Source organism: Macaca nemestrina, chromosome 11 (genome assembly GCF_043159975.1).
Source record: "Macaca nemestrina isolate mMacNem1 chromosome 11, mMacNem.hap1, whole genome shotgun sequence".
Lineage (NCBI taxonomy): Eukaryota > Metazoa > Chordata > Mammalia > Primates > Cercopithecidae > Macaca > Macaca nemestrina.
Window position 1 is genome coordinate 49,665,794 of NC_092135.1, and position 19,074 is coordinate 49,684,867.

General features: G+C 35.6%; 1 protein-coding gene across 2 annotated transcripts in view; it reads right to left on the bottom strand.

Moving 5' to 3' along the window:
* Positions 1-2,044: 2,044 nt before the first annotated feature.
* Positions 2,045-19,074, bottom strand: part of LOC105492664 (ARF like GTPase 5A) — a 34,749-nt gene continuing 17,719 nt past the window's right edge. The window contains exons 5-7 of one of the 2 annotated variants that reach the window (XR_011609774.1): positions 14,823-14,974; positions 4,618-11,366; positions 2,045-4,291 (exon numbers count right to left, since the gene is read on the bottom strand). Coding sequence is in view for 1 of the 2 variants with exons in the window: in XM_011759905.3 (XP_011758207.1) it covers positions 11,318-11,366; positions 14,823-14,974 (201 nt within the window). In the remaining variant the exon portion in view is untranslated. Of the gene's footprint in view, positions 11,367-14,822; positions 14,975-19,074 lie in introns of both variants that reach the window. The other variant, XM_011759905.3, reaches the window with a different exon arrangement.

The following is a 19,074-nucleotide window of genomic DNA, read 5'->3' on the forward strand; positions in this document are numbered from 1 at the left end:
TTCCCAAGCTACTTTCTTTTTTTGTTTTTTGTTCTCGCATAATTGAGATGATAGATGTCACAGTTTGTATTTTTTTGTCCTGTTTAACATGTCACAACCATTAATAATTTCCTCATATTATTGAAATCTGTTAAAATATTTAATGGTAGCGTGTTTTATCATATAACAACTGTTTTTAATATAATGAACATAAATGGATGGACACTGGGTGACTTTTCTGAATGAATGAACACAGGACTTCCTACACAGGACTGGCATTTAGAGCTGACAGTGTAGATGGACACATTGGTGGGAGAGCATCCTAGAAGCAGAAGACTGGCCGTCTATGTTAGATAATAAAAGTTCTTCATTATTCTTCCCCAACATTAAAAAAAAGTCAGCTGGGAGATTGTAGATGTCTTTTCCCTTCTACCTTCCCAAAAGGAGTCAATGATCAGCATAGGCTGAATACATTATAAGCGGGTTAACATGTAAATTGCACAATAAAGGCTGAAGATCACAGAAACCCTGTGGGTGGAGGGAAGCTTTGCACTGCCCACTGCTGGAAGGACTGGTGAACATGTAGCATGACCTGAAAATGCCCAAAGAGGTGGTGGCCTGTGACAGTAGTTAACAGGTTTACAAATCTTAATATAAAATGTCTTAATATAGAGACGGCCATGTATATAGCTGAAGAATTGACCAGGATATGGGGAATCTTTTGGCAAGACAATTAGGCAATAGGCCACCAAAGCCTTTTAAAAGGCCATACACTTTGACACAGCAATTGGACTTGTGAGAATTCATTCTACGAAAAATAAATCCAAATGTTAACTACAGGAAAATTACTGCAATGGTAAGAAATAAGGAACAACAATGCACATCAATATTAGACTGGTTAAATAAATTATGTCATGTCCAAACAGCAAACGCAATATATCCATTAAAATGTTTTATATGTAAATGATGTTTACAGTATATGGTGGAAAAATAAAGAGCTTTTTGGAATTCTATATTCAAAACAAACTGAGAAATATACAGTCATTCATTGCATAATGATGGGGATGTGTTCTAAGAAATGCGTTGTAGGTGACTTCATCACTGTGTGATCATAGATTGTATGTAGGCAAACCTAGATGGTATAGCTACATGGTACAGCCTATCGTTCCTAAGCTACAAGCCTGTATAGCCAGTTACTGTACTGAACACTGTAGGCATTCTAATACAATGGTTATGTATTTGTGTATCTAAACATAACTGAACACAGCAACAACATATGTTACTTGGGTGATGGATACACTAAAAGCTCGGAGATCGAGACCATCCTGGCTAACACAGTGAAACCCCGTCTCTACTAAAAAATACAAAAAACTAGCTGGGCGAGGTGGCGGGCGCCTGTAGTCCCAGCTACTCGGGAGGCTGAGGCAGGAGAATGGCGTAAACCTGGGAGGCGGAGCTTGCAGTGAGCTGAGATCCCGCCACTGCACTCCAGCCTGGGCGACAGAGCGAGACTCCGTCTCAAAAAGAAGAAAAAGAAGAAAAAAAAAAAAAAAAAAAAAAGCTCTGACTTCACCACTATGCAATCTATAGATTTAACAAAATTGTACTTATACCCCATAAATTTACACAAAATTTCTTTAAAAGATTAAAAAATGGTACATCTGTATAAGGCACTTAATGTGACTGGAGCTTGCAGGACTGGAAGTTGTTCTGGGTGAGTCAGTGGTGAGTGAAAATAAAGGCCTAGAACATTACTGTGCAGTACTGTAGACTTTACACACACCCTACACTTAGGCTATACTAAATTTATTTTAAAAACAAACGGTGCCACAACGTTACAAGTTACATCATCACTAAGTGATAGGAATTTTTAAGCTCCATTACAATCATACAGGACCACCACCATGTATGTCATCCATTGCTAACTGAAACACCGTTACATGTCTCAAAGTGTTGATAATGGTTTTCTTAGAATGTTGGGAAAATTGATAATTTTAATTATCTCAATTTGGCTTATTATATCTCTTTTCTGATTTTCACTCAAAGGAGTCATGTATATCTTACGTGATTTTTTTTTTTTTTTTTTTTTGAGATGGAGTCTCGCTCTCTCTCTCAGGCTGGAGTGTAGTGGCACAATCCCGGCTCACTGCAAGCTCCGCCTCCCAGGCTCAAGTGGTTCTCCTGCCTCAGCCTCCTGAGCAGCTGGGATTATAGGCATGTGCCACTGCGCCCGGCTAATTTTTGTATTTTTAGTAGAGACAGGGTTTTACCACGTTGCCCAGGCTGGTCTTGAACTCCTGACCTCAGGTGATCCACCTGCCTCGACCTCCCAAAGTGCTGGGATTACAGGTGTGAGCCACCTTGGTGCACAGCCTGTAAGGTTTTTTGTTGTTGTTTTTTTTTTAAGACAAAGTCGCACTCTGTTACCCAGGCTGGAGTGCAGTGGCGTGATCTTGGCTCACTGCAACCTCCGCCTCCCAGGTTCAAGCGATTCTCATGCCTCAGCCTCTTGAGTAGCTAGAATTACTGGCGTGCACCACCACACCCAGCTAATTTTTTTCTATTTTTAGTAGAGACAGGGCTTCACCATGTTGGACAGGCTAGTCTCAAACTCTTGACCTCAAGTGATCTGCCCACCTCAGCCTCCAAAAGTGCTGGGATTACAGGCGTGAGTCACCACACCTGGCTGTAATTTTTTTACATTAACAAACACTTTAGGCCAGGAGTGGTGACTCACAACCATAATCGCAGCACTTTGAGAAGCTGAAACGAGCAGATGACTTGAGACCAGGAGTTTGAGACCAGCCTGGCCAACATGGCAAAACCCTGTCTCTACCAAAAATACAAAAAAATTAACCAGGCATGGTGACACATGCCTGTAATCCCAGCTACTCGGGAGGCTGAGGCAGGAGAACTGCTTGAACCCAGGAGGCACAGATTGCAGTGAGCCAAGATCACACCACTGCATGCCAGCTTGGGTGATAGAGTGGGACTCTATCTCAAAAAACACACCACTCTATATGCTGAAAAGATAATTATAAAAATGTAAACAGCATACTAGGATGTGTTTTGCACACACATCTGCAAAAACATGACAAGAGATAATATATTCACTATTTAAACAAAGCTCCATTGGCGAAATTGGTTAGCACATGGTACTTATATTTACTATTTTAAGAATTTAATTTATTCACAATAACATCAAGATCATAATAAATAAATAAAGCAAAAGAACAATTCAGAGGAAATTAAAACAGCAAAGAAAAATAGTCTAAGTGCAAACTATAACAATATGCTTATCCCTCTGTTAAATTGGAAACGGTTGTTGTTGTTTAACATATTAGTGAAATTTGAAATAGGCACCCTCAAATCCCATCCTACCATTTAATCTAGTAGTTTCACCTGAGATTACAGCCAAAAGAAATAATTTTAAATATGAAAAAACACATTAAGTAGATGTCCATTGCAATGTTGTAATAATATAGGAGATACAGTAGAATATAATTTGGGGATCTAAATGTATTAGAAGTGTTTCAAAAATATTTTTTAGGTAAACATCAATTTTGGTATAGAACAATTTGCTAGAATGCAAAGTATGTGATGATGAGAATAATGAGTCACCTAGGCATCCCACCTCATGGAATCCCAAAAGGGTGGCAATCAATCATAAGGAACACATTCAAAAGGACTGTTAGAGGTTATTCTAATGTTGTGAAAATCTCATCAACTTCATGGGACAAAAATTATTTACCAGCAAAAAGGGGATATTCCAGATATCAAAAAATGAAGGAAGAATGAGCATAAAAGATGAATAAGACAAAGCTGTTTTTCCAAAAAAGTTGCTGTACCATTTACTATTTCAATGTCTGCAGATGCTGACAACAAACTCTGCTATGTTACTTACATTCCTTGATGTAGGCCCACACAGATTTCAAATACATAAAATTTCTACATATCTGCCACTGCATGATGCTTTTAAGCCATTTTTAAGGAAATAAGTGCTATTTCTACTAAAAGACTGAATGAGGAAAACACAGTCACCTAGAAACCCTTTTGAAATTAGGCAGAATTAAATGAGAATTGAGGTAAGTGTTAAGTAAGAATTAAACGAGGCAGTATGCTGCAATCACATAGGTTAAAAAAAAAAAAAAAAAAAAAACCTACCTATGAGAACAAAAGATGTAGAAAAAAACAACAAAAACATTAGGAATCCATTCATTCATTCGTCAACACATATAAATTGAACACCTGTTACATACCAGGCACTGTGTTCAGCACAGAGAGATGTAATTGCCATCCTGCGGTTTACATTCTAGCGGAGGGGAGAAACACGATATTGAAGTCAGCATGTGACTGGGGCTGACTCCTCTCTCCCTTTTTCCCTTTTTTCTTCTGTTTACTATCAACTAAGGTCATGAATGTTCACTTTAATGATATTCATTTTAAATGACTGAACTTTTCTCAGATTTTAAAATAAATCAACTATGCAAACTGATCATAATTTGTCAGGCTCATTTCCAATTCTAACATTCAGAAATAAAAGAGAGAGAGCTCTCTATAAATTGACCAGGGCCAGAAAAGTTTCCTAGAGAAGATCAGGACAATCTTTTTGTCATTTGTACAAAGCAGCTGTCATACCTTTTCAATTACCATGTGGATCCCAGTCTTCCGACACTGAATCTGCACATTTAGAGAATAAACCAGAATAAAAACACTGACAACACAGAGGTGTGAATAGTAATTATAATTAACCCTTTCTAAAAGAAAAGGTATATGTAATAGTACATAACAGAGTTAACAATTGTAACTCGTTTTTTTTTTTTGCCTTTTTACTCAAAGCATAAACCAGAGACAATACGTTATACCAGATTAACATGCAACTTAAAAAGAGGTTAATGTACATATTAAGCATGGAAATTCACCAGTAAAATCTTATTTGTCATTTTACCCCAACTACCTTGACATTATTCTTCCATTTCATAATCAACAAGGTTCTACTTCTGGTCACCTGATAAACACTTTGCATTCCTGGAGCTTGACATTTCAGTCAATTATGGACACAAGAACATTGTTATAAGTATAATGAAAAAACACATCTACAAAGTAGCTGACTGCGCTGCTTTCAATGAAGGTCCCCACTCCAACCTGTCCACTCCCTCCCTTTTCTCAGCACAAACATAAAGATCCCCCAGTCATTCATGAAGCTGTGTTGTTAAAAAGGTCCTGAAGCATTATTTCCCTAGACACCCAACACATCAGTACTGACCAAATAAAAACCACCCAGGCACTCTAAAATTGTTTTTCAAACATTCCTTGTGTGTAAAATTTTCCTAGCATACAGAGAAACACAAGTTCGCAAAATGATAAAAAGATGAGACAAAATTTCTGCCTCTTCTTGCATGCAAATCTTAAGTCAAAACCTTTTATTGTTTTGGAAATTCAAATACAAGAAACCAAAGATTTTCTTATTTGCTTGTCAATATGCATAGAGCTCAATTGGCAGGGATGGGGAGCAGAGCGGGGGAAGGTGTTACACAAAGAGACTAGGTGGAACCCATTTTTATCTAGGCTTCTCTAGGACAATATGATAAACAAGAAAGATTAATATCTACAAGAAGAATGTCATATTTAAAATCAATATGATTAGTAAAATGTATTTTAAGTACAAATTAAAATGATTAGTATACATTTCTCTCATCTCTAGCAACCAACAGAGCCCTCATTAGACATAGCTGCGTCCTCAATGCTGTATCCTGGACATTAGCCTAAAAAACATCTTTAAAAGTGCTTTGCAGGTATCACCTCATCTCATGGAACCACAGAGGGGATGTAAGAAAAGGCTACTCCAATCTAAAGGACTATTTTCAAGCAAAAATAGAGGAATTCTGTGTATCATCAATGAAAGAAGTTTAGGGGAAGGGTATAGTACATATTACAATAATTTAAAATCATATGCACATTTTACTTCCCATGCACGATGATTTCTAACATGAAACAATGTAACTATACATAACTGAAAATACAATCAAGCTTTGCCCCAGAACTTACAGCCACACTCTACAGTCAGTTTAAAAAAAAAACCCTGGAAGAATATATGATAAATGTATTCAGATTCTATTAGTCTGATTTGTAAGTAGAATCTAAACAAAGAGGAGGAATTTGGGCACTTATGCACATGCACAAATGGCTCAACATCTAAATGATACGATGCAAAATCACCACTATGAGAATCAAGAGGCTACTCGTATGCAAGCAACAAACTTTTACTTATGATTTCAAACATACAGTTTAATATTCTGTTAAAATTGTTTTTTAAAAAACAGTAGTAGGGTTCAGTTTTCTAGTCTCGGCATGAACTAATGCCAGGGACATGACTATTTGTATTAGGAAAGAGACAAAATGGTGTGGCTTGTGCTTCATTACGTCATGGTTTGTTGAGGGTTAGGTGAGTGTCTTCAATTTCAAGACTTTTTATTCAGGCCAGGCACAGTGGCTCACGCCTGTAATTCCAGCACTTTGGGAGGCCAAGGCAGGCGAATCATGAGGTCAGCAGATCGAGACCATCCTGGCTAACGTGGTGAAACCTTGTCTCTACTAAAAATACAAAAAAATTAGCCGGGCGTGGTGGCGGGCGCCTGTAGTCCCAGCTACTTGGCAGGCTGAGGCAGGAGAATGGCGTGAACCGGGGAGGTGAAGGTTGCAGTGAACCGAGATCACGCCACTGCAGTCCAGCATGGGCGACAGAGCAAGACAATGTCTCAAAAAAAAAAAAAAAGAAAGAAAAAGAAAAAAAAGACTTTTTATTCAAATAAAGCACAAATTGTGACAGAAACCCTCTAGGCTATGTCATCAGTTAAGACAAGCACATACGATACCATAGAAAATACATATAATTTATTAGATGGGCTTAAAATCAACACAAGTCCATTTTTAGGCACTTCTTGAGTACAGACTATGGGAATCTTTTACCAAAGAACGGGATGTCTAGCAGGTAACAGCATAAAGATTTAAACTTTAGTTTTCAGAACAATACACAAGGGCTAGACAATTGATAAGAAATACTGCATAACTAATCCAAGTGTATCCTGGAACATTTCTTCCCAATTTGACAGGGCTTTAGGGTTAACTAGAAAGTTACTTTTTAGCATCCAAAATTCTAATTTCTGGCTTTCTTTCCTTTTTACTCTATTATCATGGTCTTAAAATAAACTATCATACATTCTTCGAGGGAACATGATATAGAAGTTTTATTTTTGTATAAGTGGAGCTTTAAAGACGTATTTCTTTATCTCTATTTACAGTCAATGCATGACAAGTGATTATTTTGATGTCTTTTAAAGCCCATTTAAACAGGTTTATTTTGTAAGGACAGGCTTTTCATTACTCACTCCTTTAGACATCTAATGTTTATCTCTATTTTGTAAGTAAACATGAACTAAAAAATGGGATGTGGGCAATAGCTTCAAGAATGCCCTTAGGTTATAGGCTATATATAAATTTGGTTTGGCATCTTTTTCCAACTCAAACTGAACTGGTATTCTGTGAAACATAACCATTCTTGGTAGTGGGAAGATAATACACACAAAACTTAATCCTGCCCATGCCTAACTAGTAGCTCAAGGAAGTGGCAGAGTCTGGGTATTTCTCCTAAGTTTCTGAATCTACTTCCCAACATGTGAAGTTAAATTAAGAAGCATGAAAATGTTAAATATAAAGAATTATAATATTGGCATCTATATGCTATTCACACTGCAAGCTGGTCTTCTGATGGACTCCACATCTCTGATAATGCTCTCTAATGAGCAAAGTCCAAATCACTGCCTCAAGTCAGTGGTGAGAAGATAGCAAGGAACTAGAAAAGCTGCATAGAAACTACTGGTTTGGAAACCATTGTCTATAGCAATGATTATAGAGAAAGTTTAAAGTAACCTCCAGGACAGAGATATCGTCACTGAGAGTAAATGAAGACACAGGAGAGAAGGGGATACCTGAGCTATGGGGAAGCTGATCTTGAAAGCAAGGAGATCCAGATTACATTTGGAGAGTGTGAGGGGTCAAAGTTACATGCAGAAACTTGTCTCTTCCCAGCCTTGAAAAAGGGATTGATGACAAGATATAACTGGGCAATTGAGAGAAGACTGGAGTTTGGAGATAACCGATGATGTGGTACTATCTCCTGTATACAAAGCAGAGCCTATTATACATACATTCCCAAAAATGCCTGCAGAGAAATCTAGAAAGTTGTCTATAGTTTTTCTATTTACACTAATATAAACAGGTTTTGAGGTTGTCCGTACTGTATGTGGTTGCTGTAGTGACAGCAAGAAACATAAAGTGCCTATACAAGAGGGGACAATAGAGTCATGTTTCTAGGCATCTTAATACTATATACTGAGACAAAAAGGAAAAGAAAGTCAGGGACTTCATGCCTTTGCTCAAGCTCTGTGCACTTCTCTAGGTCTCAAATGACCTACTAGGCACTTTTTAAGGCCAGAAAATAAAAACTCTTCTTCCCTCTATTTCATCCCATGCTTCTAAAGTCATTTTCACTACCTATATTAAAAATGCCAGTCAGCAGCGCTAAAACACTTATATTCTTAAGGCAAAATGTCATATAAGAAAATGAATCCCCTATCCACTTCCCCACTATAACCCCTAAGCCACCTGCCTTCGTTGTATGCTTTGCCCATTATGAGGACCAAGATGTACTGGGAAGATAAAAAAGAAGTGAAAATTTCAAACAAGAACCCTCTATATAATGTGTAAGATACACTTTCACAGATGCTATTATGACAAAATTAAACATATTCAAATGCTTATAGCATATGGTTACTTTTGCCCAGATATCAAAAGAAGTTAAATAACTTTCAAAATTAGTATCAAACACAGGATATTTAAATCCAACCACATGTACAGAAGTATGAATCTTTGTTCTTCTCAGAGCTGAACACAATGACTCCACGAGATGTTTTCACTCAAAAGTGGCATGTTAAAAACCCAAAAGCATCTCCCTTTGCTTAATTCCACTTAAACTACATACAAATTGCCAATATGACTTTTCACCAGCCTCTCCATCTTATCTGAAAATAATACTGTTAAAATGATTTTGACATTTTCATATATAAATTTATTTCTTCCCAACTATAATTTTGGTTTTATGTACAAGTACACAAATACCACCTTATTTTTAATGTTTACCTTGAAGGGTAGAAAACAAAATCATATTTTATAAATGTGGTATAAAATTACACATCTTCTCATGATATCAAGTCAATAATCCACTAAACCAACTGTAACAAGGTAGTGCATGCTTTAAACATCCAATTAAGAATAAATCTGAGCCAATCTCTTGATGACAAGGTAATGTGCTGATACTGTGTTAAACTGATGTGGCAGTAATCCAAGGGACTAAGCACATGATTATTCAAATTAAAAAATAAAAAGGACAAAAGGTGCGGATTTTCTGGGCTACATCACAGAATATTTGTCTGGTGAAACCGTAATACAGATTTGGGGGAAGGAGATTTTTAATAGATAACAAGTAATTCTTTATAGTGATTTGAAAAAGTATGAGAACATATGAGAAAAGCTTAGTAATTTAAGATTTACTTTTGTAAAACCATGTGGACAAAGATTAAATGTTATGCTTGCATTTTGAACATTATAAATATAAAATACAAAACATCAATGTTAAATACTGATCTCCCATGCCTGACCTGGATTTAGATATTGAGTATTTCCCATTTTAAAGAAAGAAAACTTTCAAAGTTTTGTCAATATTTAAAGTATATACTATTATTCCTCACCAAAATCTTCATGAAACTTAAAAGGCTGATATTAAAAGTAGTTTTTTTTTTTCTTAAATATGCTAAAACAAGTGAGTTTGGATTAACCTTCAGATTTTCAAGGCATGAAAGATACATAGAGATAGAGTACCCCAGAATATGTTTTAACACATTTAGGATAAGTTTGTTTACAATTGTGACAGGAATACCTCTAACTTTCAGACATTGAAAAAAATACCCTAAGCAAACAGAGACGGTGTTTTGGGTCAAGTTACTTCTTAGTACAAATAATACATGGTAGCAATCAATTTTTAAACCAAATCCTTAAAATCATTCAAAAAACACTTGCAGTTTATAATTGTCAATGCATTTATGTAATAGATACAACAAAATTTAGAAATAAAAAATCTCACACTATATTCCAAGTACCAAAATAAGAAGAAATTGACAAATTAAGAAATTATCAATGTTGCTCAGAAACATGCCTTACTTTTACTCTGAAATTCACTTTAACTCCTTGACGTATAATTTAATGCTTAAAAATAATATAGCTAAGTTTTTTAATAGTATTTATAGAATATTACTTTTCTGGGTAGACATGTTTCACACAACAGTTTTCAATGAATGCTGAGCATTCATTTGATAATTTTAATCATAATTTGATTCACTGATTAATGGATTAATAATTTATTCAGTAATTTAGATGCCATAAGAACCACTGAAAGGAATAATCTGATAGTTGCTCATTGTACAATCCTGCCCATTAGTAATACTAAGCCAAGAATCTGATAGCTATCCCACTCTGTTGAATTATGTGTTTCCATGTTTGTGATTTTGGTCAACAACAAAAAATCAATACGCAATGTCATGCTTTTTCCTTTTCCTTTTTTTTTTTAAAATAAGCAGCTCAATGATTTGGGAGGTTGGTTAGTACAATACAGAGAACATAGAGAGAAAGTATAAAATGGCACTGAACACCAATGCCAATACTTATCTCATTATGGTTATAACGAAGGATATTATTAATATTTGTGTTATTTTTCTCTGGAACATAAATCAATGCCATTAACTTGAACTTGAGGTATATACACAATACACACACAACCTTAAGCAAAATACTTTTCATAAGTAACATTACATTTTAAAATATTGGAAACTGAGTATCTGTGCTGATTTGTATTTTGACTTAATGGAACAAGAAGAAAACAACATTCAACTAGGGAGGGTTATACTGATAATAAAGCTCTTAAAATTCAAAATGTCTTCCTCTCCCTTTGTACTTACCACAGGCTACACAATGTCCTGAGAGGATTCATTATGAGAAAAACGTCAATCACAGCTTTAATAACTTACTTTGGAAAAAACTAATAAGAAAGTAAATTGGAAGGTGAGACTTCATCTTTGTTTTCAAATAAGTGGTCTTAATTTTTCTTCTTATAGAAAAAGTTTAAATCAGTTTATTATAAATATATCTAAACCATTAATTTTTGCAGCTTTCAGGTAAAGTCCAGCACTTCATTTATACAAAGTCTATGAGAAGAGGTCAGTAGAGATCATCTAATCTTAAGTCGTGACATCATCCATTCAAGTCCTTGGCACAACCTATAAAGAAAACAAAATCATTTGATTAAATTCTGAACTAAGAAGCTATGAACAGCAAACTAAAAGGCAGTATTTTTCATTTAGCTAAATAACAAAGATTTAAAAATCAATAATATTCAGTGCTTGGGCTGCTGCAGTGAAGCCATATTCTCATACATAATCCATCTGTGCTTTTTTTGTCTTTCCTCTTTTTAAGACAGGGTCTCCCTCTGTCACCCAGGCTGGAGTGCAATGGCACAATCAATGGCAGCCATGACCTCTGGGCTCAAGCGATCTCCCCACCTCAGCCCCCCAGTAGCGGGGAGTAAAGGCGTGTGCCACCACGCCCAGCTAATACATCTGTGCTCTTTTGGTTCCGTTATATCTCTAGTCCCTGGAATGCTGTCTGACACTTTTAAAAAGCTTTGTAATTATACAATGAGTGCCCACAGAAAGCAACATATGTCAAAAATATATCTGGCAATATGTATCAAAAATATTTAAAATATCAATACTCTGAATCTTTTTCTACTTCCAGAAATGTATCCTAAAAAAGAAAATCAGACATAAACATAGACTTACATACAAAACTGTTCATTAAAGTACTTTTAATAGAAAAATAACTTCTGTCTAGAAATACAGAAAACAAATAAATTACAAGACATTTGTATGATGAAATATTTAAAATTTTCCTTTCAAAAATGATTTCATAATTCTCATCACCAGGAAATGGAGGAAATAAAACCATTTTATAATAGGATAAAATGCTCATGATATAAATGACAAATGGCAGAATATTAAACAAAATATATATTTTGTAGTTATTAAAACAAAGTATACACATAATATGTTATATAAATATTATAAAATGTAAGTATATAAAACTTTTGAAGGCAATAAAATTTCATATTGGTAACATCAGTTATCACTGAACAACTGGTAATTGAACATAACCCAAAATACAGAAAAGGATGTTCATTCTGGTAAAAGAAACTAAAAGTTCAGCAAAAGAGAAATGGTTGTACACATTAAGTTACAATAAAATGAAGAACTGTTAATAAGTATTATCTATGACAAGCTTTTGTAGACACAAAAAACTATGTTACAATATAAATTTTTTTCAATTCAGATTTTTGTTAAGTATGAGTCTAATAATGTAAAAGAAGACACAAATAGAAAAAAGACAGCAATGAGGTAAATAGATGGTTGTTTTGGGGTGGTTGTCCCATGCTTTTCTCCTGGGACTAGATTCATTACTTTTAAACTACTGACAGGAAATAGTACATAAAAATAATAGATGAAGAGACTGTTTAACTCCAAACTGATAAATGAACAGTAGTTACCTAATAGCAAACTAGAAACTGACTTAACATCCATTCTCTTAATTAATCTTTACAACACTGAGATTAGAATCCTTCCAATGTTACAGAGGAAATCCAGGTTGGCAATGTTAGCAAATGGGAAAAGTGGGAGTCAAATGAAGTCACACACCGAAGTTTGTGATCTCCAATTCACTGAATCAAAACGCTAATGCATACTAAAACCAATAATTTAGATCAAGGCAGCTGAACTATAAAAGAAAAACAGACCATTTCTCTCAAAACCAAACTCATCTATTACCTTCCTATTTTTAAAACAAAATTGTTTTACCTCTTTTTAAAATGAAATTGAGTTCATACTAATGATACATTTTCCATACAATTATCCAAGTATATAAATTAAATCTATGTCAATCCTAGATGACTTGTCTTTATTGCCAAATATTATAAATCCATGCTTTTGCTTGACAAAGATATATATACTAAACTATTTGACTAAGAAATATTTAACATATTTTTACTTAAATGAATACATGGATAATTGGTATTATCTGTGATTTTTTTAACGAACAGGTTTTTTTTTAAATTAAAAAACCTTTTTTAAGGTTCTAATTATGCTCTTCCAAATGTCAGTAATAGTGCCTTCTATTAAGATTTGGCTTCAATAATTCATTATATTTGGTTTACCCTTCATCTTGGTCTTGAAAGCAAAACGATTTCTCCCACTTGAGCAAATTCGTCCATACCCCACGCTTTTGTCCTTTTCTAAAACCTCAAGAACCCCAAACTTAAGACCTCTATTTAGAATCCTTTATCGCTTATTTCTTTTTTTCCTCTGCTTTTAAATGCAATCATGCATCATTCAATGACAGGGATACATTCTGAGAAACGTGTCAGGTGATTTCATCACTGTGTGAACATCACAGAGTGTACTTACACAAACCTAGATGGTATAGTCTAGTATGCACCTAGGCTCCGTGCTATACAGCCTGGTGCTCCCAGGCTACACATCTACATAGCATGTTACTGTACTAAATTCTGTAGATGACCATAACCCAATAGTAAGAACTTTTGTACTGAAACGTATCTAAAAATAGAACAGGTTATTGTAAACATACAGTATTTTAATTTTATGGGACCACCGTCATATATGTGGTCTATCACTGACCAAAACATCATTATAGGGTGAATGACTGTATATACAGATCCACCATATTTTGGAAAAACAACAACAAAAATTGTACTCTATTTTTATCCTTCTTTTGGCTTTTTATCCTATTTCCAACCTCCTCTATTTCATCTGCCACACTCAAGAGTTTACAAAGCTATTTTTGCTTCCTAAAATCTACCTCCTCTTTAAACTACACTTACCTTATGCCCACTTTCCCAATGCACAGAATTTGTTCTGACAAAATGGTTGAATATATTCATTTGTTGTTAATTCAGTGGCATCCTCCATCTCCTGGTCCTTGATCTTAGATTTGACAATGCCGACCACACCACTTCCTTCTTGAAATACTTTCAACTGTGGGCACTAGACAGGGCAAATTTCTACTCTAGGCACACAGTTCTCTTCCAACACCTATCATTCCAGAACCAAGGAACATCACTGCTACACTCTCTCCAATTCCCTCAATCCTTCTTTTGTTTAAGTGCATCAGTTCCAACAGTCAGTAACCCCAAAGTAGTCTCAGACATGAATTATCTTTGACTTGAGCTTCTTTATGAATAAAATATCACTTACAAACAATTACTCTGTAGGACTGTTATGGGGATTAAATGAAGCACTATATGGAAAGCACTCCAGACACAGGACATGCTCAGCAAGTGTCAGGTCTTCAGTTTCACTATCATCGTAAAATGTATTTCCTAACTTCTCCAGCTCTCACTGATACTCCTGTTTCTCTGAGCTCCTACAGCAATTTTAACAGCTACATGCTTACATGTTCAGTAGGTTTATGTGTATTATGTTTACGTTGTTTTACTATTTACAGAACCACCCTAAAAAGTCTCTGATTATAGACATGAACTACAGCTTACGTCTGTCCCTTACGATGTTTTGTACACAATAGCCTTAAATATTTAGGAGTTTAAAGAAGATATACATGTTTCTAAGCAAAATACAAGTTCGATAACATCTAAGAGGAAGACTTCTTACCCCTCGCCAGTTAGAGCACAGCATGCCTGGATATGCCACTGGTGATCTTTAATAGAAGTTAGCTTCAAAAACTGGGAGATTTCTGCTACAGTCATGCATTCTTTAACATCTTGTTTATTAGCAAAAATCAGCAATCCAGCTTTTCTTAGGTCCTATTAAAGCAAATAAAACTTTAAAGGCCAATACATTTTCCACATATTTTTCAACTTAATTAACAGAATCTTTTTCACAATCTTAGTAAACAAGAATTTCTCAACTATGTGACATAAAAGCATCTCATAGCGCATAGGCTGATAACACATTTTTAATACTTGTATGTGTTTACATATTTCTTGTAGTCTTAGACTACCATTTTTTATGGTCCTAAGTGCTGTATTTAACAGTCATGTTTTCCAGCATACATACTACCCACCCCCTAAATCCAAAATTAGGCTTAAATGGCAAAGAACTACCTTTTAGCCTAATACTTGAGAGCTCTCCAAAATTCTACCTTGCCTATACTTTTCTGTTTTACCTTACATCACTCCCATATAAGTCCTCTGCTGTAATTAGCAACCTATCCTACTGCTCTCTACACAGTTTTGGGCACTGCCATCTCTATGTTGTTCAAATCATTTCTCTTGTGTATATTTCCTTCCCTCCAACCTCCTAAACCAGCCTTTCCCAATCATGATTCCACAAGAGAATTAAGCTCCACAGAAAATGATGAATGACTACATTGCAAATCTTCCAGTAACATACATAGCTAGTACCTTCTAGCTGCATAGGAAATAAATGAATTCATTACAATATATGCCTTAAAGCTTAGGGCTTAATTCTCAGTTGAAGTTCTATCCTAAACCAATCCTATTCACCCTAATTTCTGTCACTGTACATGAAGATTTCTTAGATTTGAATATGTAATATGGCCATCTTGGAGTGGCATTAAACTTACCAAGTTTCCCCAATAAGAAGTTCTATCGCTTCAATGCTATGACTCAGAGGCAAGTTCTTTAGGCTTTCTGAATTTATTCCTCATTATCTTTTGAGTATCTGATCTGAGCAAAACACCCACTGCATAAACCCTTTTCCAAATGTAATTGTGCACACTCCAAATAACAGGTATAATGTTTTACTCACAAAATAGGCCACAGGTTCTTAGTCTTTTCCTGCCCCACTCCTCTCTACCTGCCAGTTTTAAAGCTAGGGACTTCCTTGACAATCTGTTTAAAATCACAGACCTTTCCCCTGAAAACGCACATATGCATATATACAAAAATTTTTAAAGTTTATGTACAATTTTAGGGTGTTAATAAATATCCTAAATTCCCTACATGGATACTGGGCCAAGAATCCATGAAGGATGTACTCAATTCGCAAATGAAATTCTCATAAAATTCTGTTATATATTGAGAGATATAAAATTAAGGTTTTGGTGCCACACTTGCAAGTTTTCACAACTGTTGAATGGCATCTGTCTTCTTAGGGATTTTACTGAGATATTTTGGTTTTAATAATGTGTGTATGTGTTTGAATCAATAAAATCTTCAGCAGATACAAAATGACTCGTTAGAATATAGTTTTGATGATTCTGATGCAAATAAAAACATTAGTAGTATATTTGTATTTTTCATTTGGTTAAAGGAGTTACATAAAACATTTTATATAGCAATCAAGACTAGGCCAGGCCCGTTGGCTCACGCCTGTAATTCCAGCACTTTGGGAGGCCGAGGCGAGCGGATCACAAGGTCAGGAGATCGAGACCATCCTGGGTAACACAGTGAAACCCCGTGTCTACTAAAAATACAAAAAAAATTAACCGGGCGTGGTGGTGGGCACCTGTAGTCCCAGCTACTTGGGAGGCTGAGGCAGGAGAATGGCGTCAACCCAGGAGGTGGAGCTTACAGTGAGCCGAGATCACACCACTGCACTCCAGCCTGGGTGACAGAGCTAGACTCCATATTTAAAAAAAAAAAAAAAAATCAGGACTGACTTTAATTACAGTGCCCTCTGCAGGATGGCAGCTAGTAATGCTACCACAGTTTATACAGTTATCTGAATAAGTATGGTCAGAAAGGAATACTGCTACAATGTTCACAATTGAGATAAAGTATAACTTGTATACATATAGTTATTATCAAGGATATACAGTAAATATTTTTTCTTTTCTCCTAAACAGAAAATGAAACCATTAATCAGCTGGGCGTGGTGTCTCACACCGGTAATCCCAGCACTTTGGAAGGCCAAGGTGGGGGATATCTTGAAGCCAGAAGTTTGAAACCAGCCTGGCCAACAGGGCGAAACCCCGTTTCAACTGAAAACATAAAAATCAGCAAGGTGTAGTGGTGTACACCTGTACTCTCAGCTACTTGGGAGGCTGAGTGATGAAAATCGCTTGAACCCAGGAGGTGGAGGATGTAGTGAGCCAAGATAGTGTTGCTGCACTCCAGCCTGGGTGACAGAGTAAGACTCTGTCTCAAAAAAACACAAATAAAAGAAACCATTATCAATAGTTGTTATGTGGCTGAGTCAATAAGTAGATGGACTTTCCATGGGATTTAATTCCTATCTTTCTATCTTCTCAGTTTCAGTATGTCTTGCTAGTGTGTGCTGAAGTCTTATATAGGTCAAGTTTGCTAATGTTGACATGTTGAAAGAACAACCTTCTGACAAATACTTGGCACAAGTTACGACACATAGTTTATATTATTATAAGTAATTTGTATTCATTCTTAATGATGAAATTATTTGTAGAAGTCCCTAAACTGAAAATTGAAAAATACAAAAAACAAAGCCATTTAATAAAAGGTCTCCAAATACCTTAAATCAATTTTTCTAGATCTCAAAGTTTCAAACTTTAGAGTTCTTGACTTTTAAGAAGTTATTTTATCAATTTTTAAATATTTAGAAAGAGAAGAAAATCTTCATTTGCTTTCTATTATATAACCCCAAAACCAAATATGTATACATTAGAACAGTAGAAAATAGATATATTAAATTAAGGCTGTTCATCAACTCGACTTAACAAGGGGTCAAAGTATAAGGTGAACAATGGTGATCTTTTGTACATAAGCCATTTCAAACACTTTAAAACCATTTCTGCTACAAATTTTTAGTCTAAGATATATTTTAGTTTTATCAAGGAGATGAATAACAGCAATTGCAAGACATATTTACTTAGCATCTTCTATATACCATACATAGTTGTCAATTTGTTTCTTAAAACTTCATTTGGGGGCTGGGCGCAGTGGCTCACGCCTGTAATCCCAGCACTTTGGGAGGCTGCGGTGGGCAAATCACTTGAGATCAGGAGTTTGAGACCAGCCTGGCCAACAAGGTGAAACCTCGTCTCTACTAAAAATATTAAAAAATTAGCTGGGTGTGGTGGTGGGCGCCTGTAATCTCAGCTACTCGGGAGGCTGAGGCAGAAGAATTGCTTGAACCCAGAAGACGGAGGTTGCAGCGAGCCGATACGGTGCCACTGCACTCTGGCCTGGGCAACAGAGTGACACTCTGTAACAAAACAACAACAACAACAACAACAACAACAGCAAAAACACTTCATTTGTGAAGGTAACTCCTAGAAGTTGAGTCACTCTGAATAAAATTTCAGACTTTGGTGTTTGGAACCATTTTAAAATTAATGAGTTTTAAAGTTGAACACTTCATTTATGATAAAACTTTGAAAATTATTTTAAAATTTTTAGTTTTGTATTTTGCAATAATGTAAAGAATCGTTATCAGCAATGACAATAAGATTTTGTTGGTTTATGTAGTATGTATGAAACATCCAAGTAACCTCATGTCTACATTTATTTTTCACTCACACATTCTCACTCTTTGATCCATTTGTCTCTCTCCAGAACTCTGCCTGTTTGGCTCTTCTTGACCCTACTGAGTAGCTTGCTCAAACTCCCAACTTCATCTGTAATTCCTTTCTTCTCTGGTCATCTCCCCATTCAGTCTCCTTTCACTTTCCAACTAGGCCCTACTTATGTCTTCTTTTTTCTTCTGCTAATAAAGAGTCTGAATGAGAATACTCAAGTTCAAAACCTAGATCTTAAAAAGCTAGTCAAGTCACATAACCTTTCTGGGCCCCAGTGTACTCACCCATAACAGATAAAGTTAAGTGACCTATGTAAGTTAATGCCCTCAGCTAGTAAAAATCAAAGACTTTGAACCCTGCTACTGGGCTCTTCATATACTGATCCTGCTGCATATTGGCCAATTAGAGTAAAAATCAGATAGGGTGACTACCTGTTAACAAAGTAAA